Genomic DNA, 12,410 nt, shown 5'->3' on the forward strand with positions numbered 1-12,410 from the left:
TTTTTTCTGTAGTTTACATAGACTATTATATTCACAGTTTTCTAGCAAATGAAGAGGAGGAAAACATCTTTCTTTGCTGGCTGTGTCTCTCTGGACCAAGAAGCTGAGAGAACAACAAAAGGACGGCAGGCTTCTTTGGCTTATTGTTTCAGAGGACTCAGCCATGGTCCGTTGGCGCCATGAAGTTGGGCAGAACATCATGAAAGGAAGTTATGCACCTCATGGCAGACAGAAAGTGGAAGAAAGGAAGGGACCAGGGAGCAGGGACCAAGTGTAACCTTCAAAGACTCACCCTCAGTAGCCTACTTCCTCTGGGTAGTTGTGACCTCTTCAAAGTTTCCACCTCTTCCCCGAAGAGTACCACCAGGTAGGAACAAGCATTCAGCCCCTGAGTCTGAGGGATCCATTTCACAGTTAAGCTATGACAATATCAAAGAAATAAGGAAGTAGGAGAAGAGTAGGATGGGAGGAAGAAGAAGAAGAAGAGAAGGAAAAAGAGAATAGGAACTAAAGAAATAGGAAAGAAAGAGGAGGAGAAGAGAAAGGGAAGACGGAGAAAAAGAAAATGGCTGTGAATATGAGAGCCTCTGCATTTACATGTAGAGATGATTGTGAGATGAACTGACAGGCAAATATCCCATGTTACAGACCACTCCACTAAGGACCGATGAGTGAAGGAACTCACTGAACATCTTTATGAAGTGACACAGCTGGAACCCAGATATACAGTGGCTAATGCCAAAATTCATATTCTTGCCATTGAACACTACAGTCAGTGAAAGCAGACACTCCTGAAAGGGATGCTTGAAGCACTGTGGATGAGATAGTAGGAGAAATACAAAGGACGGGGTAACAATGCTCGACAAGAAATGGACTCATTACCTTACTCATCTTTACAATAAAATAAAAACTTACCCAAAATAAAACTACATAGAAGCATTCTAACTGGGTCTAGGTTATGGTTTTAACTTCTAAACTCCACCAATTTGCTCATATTCCAATTTAATCATCAGTCCTTTCACAATAATCCTGAATCTCTTGCATAAGCAGACATTTTGTGACTTATAATCAATACTTCATGTAATAGTTCTGCCATGTTACCGAATATTGTCACCAGCCCCCTTTCATTATAGACAAATCATGAGTCGGCTTATTGAAGGTATACACTTTAATTTCAAACTCAAGACTATTACTCTTCAAAGGAGGAGTTTCCACAATAAAGTGGCAATAATAATAGTTAATTCTGTGCTTGCTCCATAAATAACATACGCTTATTCTTCACACTGAAAAATGTGGACCTAATGGGTCACAGAGCCATGGCAATGCGGCCTGTGATTTCAGATCAGGGGAGGAACTTCTGGGTTATCTTCAAAGTCTGGATGTTCCTCACTAGGTGTAGTTTTGGGTGCCGATCTCAACCTTCTGGGTGCATGCTGATTTTCTTGAACTATGGTAGTTATATCAGGGCATGAATGCTTGCTTGGATCAACTTCTAATTTCTCAGTTTGCTTGCTTCTACAACAGAAAAAGTGAAAATTAACATTGCATCCTTTAAAAACGTAGTTTCAAATGGGATCAACTCATTTATTCAGCAAGCATTAGAAAGTGTTACCCATATGGCACAGAGATTTAAAAACAAAAAACAAGAGATCGACTCCAGCTTCAAGTAATGTAGAACACTGTCTGTAGAAACAAGATTTTGCACAGATAAATAAAGTGTTAAAAAGTTCTGCAGAGCTGTGTTAATAATGCACAGACAGTTGGAAGAGAGGTCACCTGGAGGCTCTGCTTACCTCAGAATTTTTTTTTAATAATTGAAACGATACATCAGGGAAAGTCACACAGCCAGGATCAATAACAGATTAACTCCAGGCAAGTGTTACTCCTAACCAGGCTAAATGGTTTGCTAGAGGCACTTAGGCCAGAAGTTCAGGCATACAGAAAAGCTCAGCCCCCCATCGCCCTCCCATAACCTGTTCCTACTGCCCTTGTCCACTTCTTTCAGGAGTACCCAGAACTGATCAGAACCATGAAGAACCTGTTTTAGCCAATGGCTCCCAATGACATGGTCTTAGATAAAACTGTGGATAACACACATCCCTAGGTTATTGTCCTGCAACTTCTATTTAGTGCCTTTGGGGTTTGGCCAAGTGATCTGTACATTTATAAAGACCCCTCTCAGTGACTTTGGTACTCAGTCAAATTGTTTTAGAATCACTGCCTATTCATTCAAGAGATTCATGTTAATGTCACTATATTCTAGGTGCTATGGTAGTCACTCTGTCCACACACGGACAAAGCTCCGTGTAATGTCTCACAGGGCAGTGCAGAACTCATTATAACATTGGGTAATTGCCACATTATTAGTCTATTTTTCTATAATACTAATACCTTTTAGGCAAATATTTTGTTTTTTTCCCCATCTTGTATGTATTGTGGAAAGATAAAGAAATTACATAAAAAGTTATCTCAGACATAAAAAAAGTCACAATCCATCTCATGTGGAACTCCAATTGATGTTCTCTGATGCACCCAGTAGGTGCTTTCTGTTGGGGAGATGAGGTTCAGTTTCCTTGTGACAGTGTAAACTCTCTATTATTCTTGTAACCCTGGTCATCACTTCTGCACTCTGCTCTTGGTGGCACTTCAGATTTTAGTTTCCTTCAGGATTTTGATTAATACACATGGACTTGTTAAAGAAAAATATACAACTTACACAGACTAAAAAATAGTGAATTCTGAAGCCCCAGCTTGCACATTATAAATTCTCCAAAAAGAAGGTAGAGTGGCTGATCCTTCTCTGGAGGGGTGGAAAAGTTAGAATCTGAAGGTGGGATGGAAATGCTTAAGGATGCGGTTGAGTGGCAAAGAAGAAACTAGGGCTCAGATAAATGCCTGACTCTTCCATAGGTGGTACATAGTGAGTATTCTATACTGTGGTATTTAGGGAATCCTCTGCCTTAAACGAACAGAGATTTCAGGCCTCAGCTACAGTGCTGCTCATCCTCTGGATTCACAGCAGACAGGAGCTATCACAAGGTTAGTGGCTGAGCACGGCAAACCAGAGCTTGTTACCATTAGGAAGGTCTGAAAGTCAGGGCCTCTGCTGATCAATAGTTCCAACATTGATATCAGACTCTCCCTAAATAATAAGGAGGGAGAACCATAGTGAGCAATGTGTAAAACAATATGGGTGTGCAGAACTTGTATCCATGAGAGGCAGAGGGTGCCTGCCAGCCTCCAGTGAAAATCCTAGCCCAAACTTCTATCAAAGCTTCTCAGATGTGCCAACGAAATGGGCTGAAGGAGGCATTTGGTGTGTCCTGTGTCACTCCACAGGGAAAGAACTCTTATAAGCTTACACCTGGCTTTCTTTAGACTTTGCCTTTTGCCAAGGCTGCTTTGTGCTCTTTTCGTGGAAATAAATATTAGTCATGAGTAGAATTATATGCTAGATCCTGAGTACTAATGAGTCATTAAACCTGGTGTCCTGTTGGGGACTCACACAGTGTGTCCTGGGTTGTGCCCTGTGCAGAGGCCTTTACTTTCATCATGAAATTCTCTGACAATCCCATCGTCCCCTCCTTCTCACCCAGAAGGAGGGAGGATGACTGTCAGCCCCAACCCCACAGCAAAACAATGTCTCAGGTATCAGCACTGCTCATCCTGTTCCTCAGAAAGAAGCCAGGCACCATGGGCAGCAGACAGTGACCATAAACAAGTTCTCTCAATCAGCACTAATGAGGAAAGCAATTGTGTCATAACCACAGTAGGTGGCCATCATTTTACTTGCTTCCTGTGATCAGGAAGCAAAATCGGCTACTGGAAGGCAGAGGGCAGTAGTGTATGTAGGTTATGGCACAAAATCCTGGCTCTCATCAAGCCACTAAGTATGCCCAAAGACACATCTGTAAAGTAGGGATGACAATAAACAGAGCTGCCCTCAACTAGGGAGTCAGACACAGGGTCAGGACACAGAGCAGGGAAGAAGCTCAGCAGACTTCCAGCAAGAGTGGGGGGACTGGTCGTCAGTGGAACACAGTCCATCGGTGCAGCATGCTTTTTCTGTGCACATCTTCCAAGTGCCCAGTGCTGGGGTTAGTGCTAGACGTTCATTTAAGGGTAAGGCATAGCTTGTACCCATAACCAAAGAACACTCAGCTTTCCCGCTCTGCAGACGGGATGAGAAGATGCTGCGGAAGCATTGTGTCCAGGGCAAAGTGACGCACGTAGGGGAGGAATCATGCAGAAGGGGTCTGGGAACCTGGCACTAAGAGAGGAGTGGAAGTTGCTAGCTCTGGAGGTGGAAGGATTTTCAGAAGGACAGTTCAGACAATAAGTAAGGAGTCATTTGTACTGTCCCCTCTGAGTGGAACATATTCAGAGAATGAGGCTGCAAGGCTGGCAGAGTAGGACGGGGATTCCTATCCAGCTTGAGGTGAGGCCTTGGTAGCTGAGGGCAGGTCCCCACATAGAGGAAGTGCCTGCAGACGAACCTACACTTCAGACAAGGAGAGTCTTTCTATATACAGCAAGCGCTACTTCCCCGTATCTTGGGAACTGGAGCACCTCACTGTATCATGTTTTTCTTTTCTCTTTAGGGATGCCCAGGCACTAGGGAGTGTGTTGTATTTTAGGAATGTTAAAGCCAGTGATTTGTTTCCAAAGGACAGGAATGATATTAAGTCATTACTTTTATTTGAGTGTTAGGTAAATTTAGTTAGAAAATATAACAGTGACATTGTTCCTTGTTAGCACTCTGCTAATTCAAGTTTCAGTTCCCTTCGATTGTTTTTTGTTGCAAGTGAAAATAATTACTTTCTCTCTTCCTAGCTGACCACAAGTGATTTATCTATTCATTCAACAGGTGTTTATGATGTACCCAGGTTTGTATAGGTCCTGGAGATGGAAAATGAAAGGAGAAAATCACAAAGGTCTCTACCTCCCAGGAAACTCACGCTGAATGACAAAGACATGACCATCACCAATGAAAGGAGACTTTATAATCACAGTAATTGCTGCTTTTATGGCTGTATGATGTGTGTTCAAATGAGGTAATTTCCCTGGTCCACTGATACAACTTCTCTGTTGAGCTGAAAGAGGCAATCATGAGAGTTCTCCATCCTTGTCCACATTTACACCATCAATGAGCCCCATATGCCCTATACCTCATCCCTGGGGTGACCTGGGGTGACTGGGAGAGAAGGTCAGGAGTTAGAGGGGAGATGGAGCTGAGGGTCAGGCTCAGGACGGATTGAGCAAAGATATATCACTCAATGTATGGCACTTTTAATATCTTTTGAAACTTTTTTATTGGGTATAATTCAAGAATTCAAGTATAGAAAAACACCCAGATCATATGGTTGTGACTTATATGATCCAAGCATCATGGGATGAAAAAGAGACTGTCTAAGCACTCTAGGACCCATATACCCCATTGTGTCCCTTCCAGTCACCACGCTCCTACTAGGTGCCAACTGTAGATGGGAAAGCCACAGGCCCTGGAGCAGTGTCCACCTGCTCGGTAGACCCCATCTTCTGTTCTATGACTGGGTGTTGGCAGATAACCTGGATCTCAGGGAAAGTGGGATTCCAGCACTAGAATAAATCTCAAGTAACCTCAACCATCTCCTACACTAGGACAAGTAGATGCATTTCTTCCAACAAAGAGGTGAGATGGCTACCCCCTGTGGATGCACAACTGATAGGACATCAGGTCAACCGAGGAGTCTGTGGGCAGATGAATGATGAAGGAAAATGCCACGTGTGCATACAATGGCCCATTACTCAGCCCTAAAACGAATTGAATAAAATCCAAGTGGATGGAACTGGAAGCCACCGTGTAAAGTAAAACAAATCAGAAATCATGTCCCCAAAAGAAATACCGAATGCTCTCTCTCTTCTGTGGAAGCAAAAAATAGTTGATCTGAATATAAAATAGTACTTACTGGAGACTGGGGAAGGAAAGGGGAAGCTTGAAGTCCAGTAGTGTAATACAGTTAGAGAGCAGGAATGTGTGCTGGTGTGCCACAGCTCAGCAATGATGGTTTACAACAACCTATTGCATACTTTATGAAGAGCTAGAAGGGAAGAGCTCACAGGATCCAAAGATAAAGAAAGGAGAAGGATCTGGAATGCTGACTTCTCTGATTTGCTCAGTATAGAATACATACACAAACTGATCATGCCTTAGTGCACACACAGAAATCACCACAATTTAGTGGCTTAGAAAAATGCACATTATCTCATAGTTCTGTATGTTAGACATCTACCCTGGGCCTCTCCAGGCTAATACCACATTAGGGTGCCTGTGTCCTTCTGGAGTTTTCCCCAGAGGCTGCCTACATTCCTTGGCATATGATCCCTTCCATCATTCTGAGCTTAGCTCTTCTGCTTTCTTCTTTCTTGATTACTCTGAGACCCTCTCCCTATTGTAAAGTCATTTGGCATTACCTATAGGCAGACTCCCTGGCTACTAAAGGCTACTATTCACAGGCTCTGGGGACTAGGCCAGGGGAAACTGGTATATCCCTTTCCATAAGTCAGTCAGTGACATTAAAAGGAACAAGGCCAAGCAGACCACAGAGATGCTATCCTGATACCTTGACTCTCAAGCTTCTGAGCCAAACACAGGACCTCTAATCTCCACTGACTTGTCAAATGGGGTAATTCAACACCCCAAGTTTAAAGTTGATCTTAGTTACTGCAGTCGTTGTGGACACATTCTACCTAAACAATGAGTCAGGTACAAATATTGAAACACAAGACATAGAAGTTCTCCTGCCTGAGGGCCAGGAATCCTACTGCCTGGAGTTAATCTTTACACAATTAGAGACAACCTAGACCAGTTGTGATTAAATTATTCTAACTATAGCTATCATTTTGGAGAGTTCCTTAATTGTATTAATACTAATAACATAATAACAATGATCACTGACACAAATATTTCCTAATACAAATATAGGCAGATGGATTTTCAAGGACAGTGTTAACAGTTGCTGTTAAATAAAACTCTGATTTTAAAATCTATTATTTTCTTTTTTAAAAAGGGACATTATCCATGCTTTAATTAACTAGATATCTAAATCCTTCTATCATAATTATGCTGTCCTTGCTTTTGAGGAAAAGCAGCCTCTCTGCCTTGGAAGAATCATATCTCTGGAGCTGTAATCTGGGTTTTGTAACACACAATGAACACAGCGAGCACACAGCTTTCTGTAGCTCACCTGCTCCAGATTGTGTGGAGAATGGACTCCTGAAACACTGATGGAATTAGCATCTTAGCCTAGGGACTGGAGGACCACACTAATTTCCAGAATAAATAGAAGGGCTTGTCTGCCCTCTGCTTCCTGCTCAGTGTCACAGGGCATCAGGACAGATACCCATCTCTAGTTCTGCCCTCCACCTGTCTGTCCTGTCAGAACCAGAACCTCTGGAGTCTAGTAAGAACAACCAGAAGACAAAATGAATACATCTAAATCACTGAGATCCTGAGATGTAAAACACATCAACATTTCTTTATGTCGATGAACATGAAGGATGGCCCTTTCCTGATAAAATGATAAGCTAGCATAGCCAGCAAAGACTCTCCCAGCATTTACTGAAAACCTAAAGCCTTGGCAGATCTGATAATACACCAAGGAGGAACAAAGTTAGAATTCAGTGAAAGTATGGACTAAGAGTGTGAAGCAGAACTCTTGGGCCCCCTGAGCCCTGGCATTTGCCAGCCCTTGGTGTCAGGCTTTGGTCTGAAGACCCCCATGGAATCTGAGGAAGAGGATGGCCACTACTTCCTTTTGCATGTCAGGAGCGGTAGGGCACTGTTTCTACACCAAGGGTACTGTGCCCCCAATTTCTCTGTGTTAAGAATGAGCGAGGAGCTGAGTGTGTTGGAAACATGCCTGGAATCCCAGCACTCACAAGGGTTTGAGACTGTCTCAGATCCAAACAAATGAAAACAAAAATAATGAATGAAGAAAAAACGTGCTCTGCTCACCCCCTCAGGGGACTTGGAGTGAAGCTGCCTCCATGGGACAGAGCAGAGCCTTGACAGTTGGTGAGAGGATGTCCTCGGGTGCGTTAGCTCCATGTAGGATGCTGTCTTGGGACACAAAGCCAGGGAAGGGTGCTTTCTGAGGTCCTTCAGCTGTAGTCCCTGTGGACTTTGAAGGACGAGCTCTCAATGAATTCTTTTCCTCTCTTATTGCCTTCTGCCATTTTGAAAGTAAAAACACTTCATTTAACTTGTCTGGGTACATGTTCTTTCCTTCTTGGCCCAGATATGTTGCTAACTCTTGCACACTGAACTTCCTTCATAGTCCACTGCCTTGGAGAGCAGTGTGGGGCTTCTTAGAGGCCTGGGAGGTAGGTACTTGGCCAGGGAGCAAAAACATGTGCTTCAAGGTAGACTCCTCAGAACACTGTCAGTCTGGATGTGATCCACCTACATTCAAGAATGAGAGCAAACCGGAGAACTGTCCTGCACAGACCAGCTCAAGATAAAACAACAACAACAAAATAGTGAAGGAAATTTTAAAACAAAAGCACTTTGTACAAGAACCAGAAGAACATTTAAAACTACCGTCAGCTATCACAATAGGAAAGCATGTACTGTAAACCACACTTACTGTGCTTCAGCTGTGTTAGACCTGATGATGAAACCCTTCTGACTGGAATTGGCACTGAGACAAAGTAGCCTACGGCCATGATGCAATATTGTACTGAAACCTACCTCTGTGCGGTAAGGCAGAAGGAGGAAACCAGGGATAAGGATTGGGAAGAAGGAAAGTAAGCATTCTTTATAGAAAGAAATAAAAGAGCCCTCAGGTTAAAAACAAAAGAACAAAAAATCAAGAGACAGCTTGCGAGGCTCCTAGGTACACTATCAATTACACAATGTATCACATGGTGGTGATGTGTTACCCAGCACTGTGACCCAAATGAATGTCAGTGAACCGCACACTCTCAAGGGGTCAGAATGATCACTTTGTAGTATTTTGCCATGATAACAAAGGAAATGCAAATCTACGTGCTAGCAAAGGACAATGAATAATATAAAATATAATTATAATAGTATCAAAAATATCACACACTTAAAATTAATAGACCATGAGTGAACATACATATTCTATAATACGTATAACCTAAAGCATTTCATAACCACTGAGTATGCATTGCAGAAAACACTTAAAGGAATATTTTGTTTTTCATATTTAGGTAAGATCCTTCAGGAATTTAGTTTCATTCAAAGTATCACAAGTTGTTTTTGTCCAAGAGGGCTATGGACAGTTTAAGATTTGTTGAGTGGGAAGAAAAAGTTTTAGATGCTAATAATTCAAAATATATTGCATCTATGAGTAATGATGGCAAAACAAAACCCACTGAACTCTGAAGTAAGAAGGTCGTGTGGAGATGGGGAAAGTGAGGGTAGGTGAGGGGTCAATCTGCATGTGTATTTGAAGTGTCAAGGTGAAATTCCCTTTAAGGATTAAAATACACTTGACAAAAATGAGTGACAGGAATGTAAAATGGCAGTAGTGAGAGGGAGAGGGTAAACAGAGAGGCGGAAGGAGGGTGAGTGGTCCACACACTGCAGATATGTGAAGAGGGAGATGGTTGAGATTGGTTTAGGAAGTGGAGAATGATGACGAGATAGATGGTGGACAGGTGAGTCTGACCAAGGTACATCATATGCATGTATGGGCATGCCAGAAGGAGACCCCATTCTACAACTAATGTATGTTAACAAACATATGGTAGAAAGAAAGTGGAATGCAGAGATCATCTACTATTTCTGCATCTGGACCTGTCTGACCCTTTATGTCTAATTGTATTTGTTTAAGAAATTACATATACTAACATTTAATGAACCTAATATTAGCAATTGTATCTTCTTGATGGATTATTCACATTATGTATTTGCAGTGAACCCATTTATCTCTTCAACTAATTTTGGGTTATCATTGTCATATGAGTATACTGACTCCAGGTTCTTTTCAGATTCCATTTGCTTGAAGCATCGACTTCTATCCCTCCACTCTGAGGCTATGTGTGAAAATGAGTTTCTAGTTTATTGAATCTAGTCATCTAGTCTGTGTCTTTTATTTGGATAGTGAAGATCATTTATATCTAGAGTAATTATTAAAATGTATTTAGCAAAATGTGTGCAGCGATTTCTCCCTTCTTTATCTTAAGAGGTTTTTATGGTTTAATGGGTTAATGCCAGATTCTTTCCTAATTCTTATGATTATTCTTCTAATGAGATTTATTCTTTCCTAAGATCTTGTGGTTGTGCATATCTTTCTTCCTCTTCTGTGCATGCACAGATGCAGTATTTTAATCAGATTAAATGTGAAAGACAAAAACCACAAAGCCATACAGCATAAGGGACTACTTTATGACTCAGATTGGGTTCCTAACATTAACTATCAAAGCATTGCCATTTTGATTAGTTAAAAATTAAGGTCTTCTCTTCCTTAAGAGACACTGTGATAGGAATGAGAGGTGAGCCCAAACTTTCATATTCCTGGTTCCACTTCAACTTTATGACCTGGGAGGATTGTTATCTTATTGAATCTCAGTCATTTAGAAACAATGATACTGACTTTAAATTGCTATTTTGATGATTACTTATAATTGATGGTGTCATAGACTCAACAAATGCCATCATTTTTCATAAGTTGTGCATCTTATTTCAAACTACAATGTAATGGGCCCCCAAGAGTTCACCAGATGTTGCCCACCAGTCACAACAGATAAAACCCTGCTCCGGGTGAATGTCCCTACATTCACTCTGTTTCCACAATTTAAGAAACAGACCACTCTAGTTAAGAGAGGTATGAGGCCCTTTTCCACATTCTACAGTAGTACTAGTATCTGTGGTCCTTCTGCTTTACAAGGCAACAGGCCCCCCAATCCCAAACCCATGTTTAAAGTTGATGGTCAGTAACTTTTCCAATAGGGATGCTGCCCAAAGGTATTGGCCCTCTCAGGAGATAATGAGCACTAGGAAGTTTCTCAGTGATTCTGGGCCATCTCAAACAACGTGCACACAGACATTCAATGTGTGGCAATGAGACTGAAAAAGAAAGGTTCTGCAAAAAATACTAATAAAAAGAATTGCACTAAGATGTCTTGTATCTTCAAGCATAATCACAGTAATGACAGTTTTCATGGAGTCTGAAAACCAGTTCCAAACTGTGAGCAGTTATTTGACTTTACATCCACACAATTCCCCACAGATGAGTCAGGTTCTTCACATGGGGTGAGGATGCTGGGAGTTAATTAGGACTGCGACTGTTCCCTGATATCATGAACCTGCTATCAGTAATGGAAATCACGAACGTGAGAAATATCAATGGATTTCATGGTTCAAAACAGCAACTCAGTTTTCAGTAGGAATTTAATTCCCTATCTGTTGTTCAAAGAATCCCACGGTTTAAAAATCTCTACAAAACTTAAACAGTTGTCTTTGAATACAGAAATACCCCAGTGCCTTATTATGCAATATATATATAAGTATAAATATATATATATATATATATATATATATATCTTGTGCAGGTATTTTTATAGGTGATAATTCTAGTGTATACACTTGTAGCACAAAGATAGCTTGCCTCAGTCCAAAGAAGACTGCACCATCTGGATGGTGAGAGTCTGGAAATTATAAGAAATAGAAAGACGGTTGAAGAAAATGAGATCTCTTGGTAGAGAAGAAATAAGAAACACAAAGACTGGGGCTGCTATGTTTTGGGGAGTCCGGTTGTGGTCTGGAGTGTTCCAGAAGCCAGAACGAGGGTCGCATGAATCAGACAGAGGGAGAGAAAAGTTTCTGACATGGGGAAATACCAAGAAGGGGTGCATATTCTCTTGGGCATGGGGAGGGGGGGCTAGGAAGTGAAGGTGAGGAGGTTTTCAGGAGGACAGTGAGGGGGCTTTTATGCCTATGGATCTGTGAGAGTTGAGGCATCTAGGCTGCCTATGGATCCCTAGAGGAAGGTGTGTGAGTGAAGGGTGGGCGGGCACCAGCAGCATTGTCTCAGCAGGCCACGGCTACATGGCCTTCACATTGTAGTTTTAGACCTTCAGGCCTAGACATTTTTCCTCTGTCAGGCTCCTCTCTGTAGAGTGAGGATGGAAAGCAGAGGATGGAAGGTGCTGCTGGGGGAAACAGCACACACAGCAGTGCCTGACACAACAGTGTGTACTACATGCCATCATTGCTGCCGATATTGTCAGCCTTACGGTTAAGTTCAGAAAAAATATGGAACCTGTATTTGCACAGATTAGTGTTTTAGGGATCAAGAGTCTTAAGGATTTAGGAACAAGTATGAATACATTAGGGTATGATTGGTTTTAAATTTTAAATAGTCTATCGTTTTGGAAACTGCATTCTGGCTAACAAAGGA

The 12,410-nt window shown here is 41.8% G+C and overlaps 1 protein-coding gene across 1 annotated transcript in view; it reads right to left on the minus strand.

Moving 5' to 3' along the window:
- Positions 1 to 1,337: 1,337 nt before the first annotated feature.
- Lrrc6 (leucine rich repeat containing 6) overlaps positions 1,338 to 12,410 on the minus strand; it is a 76,403-nt gene continuing 65,330 nt past the window's right edge. Inside the window, exon 12 of the mRNA XM_013025174.1 lies at positions 1,338 to 1,515. Coding sequence (XP_012880628.1) covers positions 1,338 to 1,515 — 178 coding nt within the window. The remainder of the gene's footprint in view (positions 1,516 to 12,410) is intronic.

The sequence above is a fragment of the Dipodomys ordii genome, unplaced genomic scaffold (genome assembly GCF_000151885.1).
Source record: "Dipodomys ordii isolate 6190 unplaced genomic scaffold, Dord_2.0 Scaffold82, whole genome shotgun sequence".
Lineage (NCBI taxonomy): Eukaryota > Metazoa > Chordata > Mammalia > Rodentia > Heteromyidae > Dipodomys > Dipodomys ordii.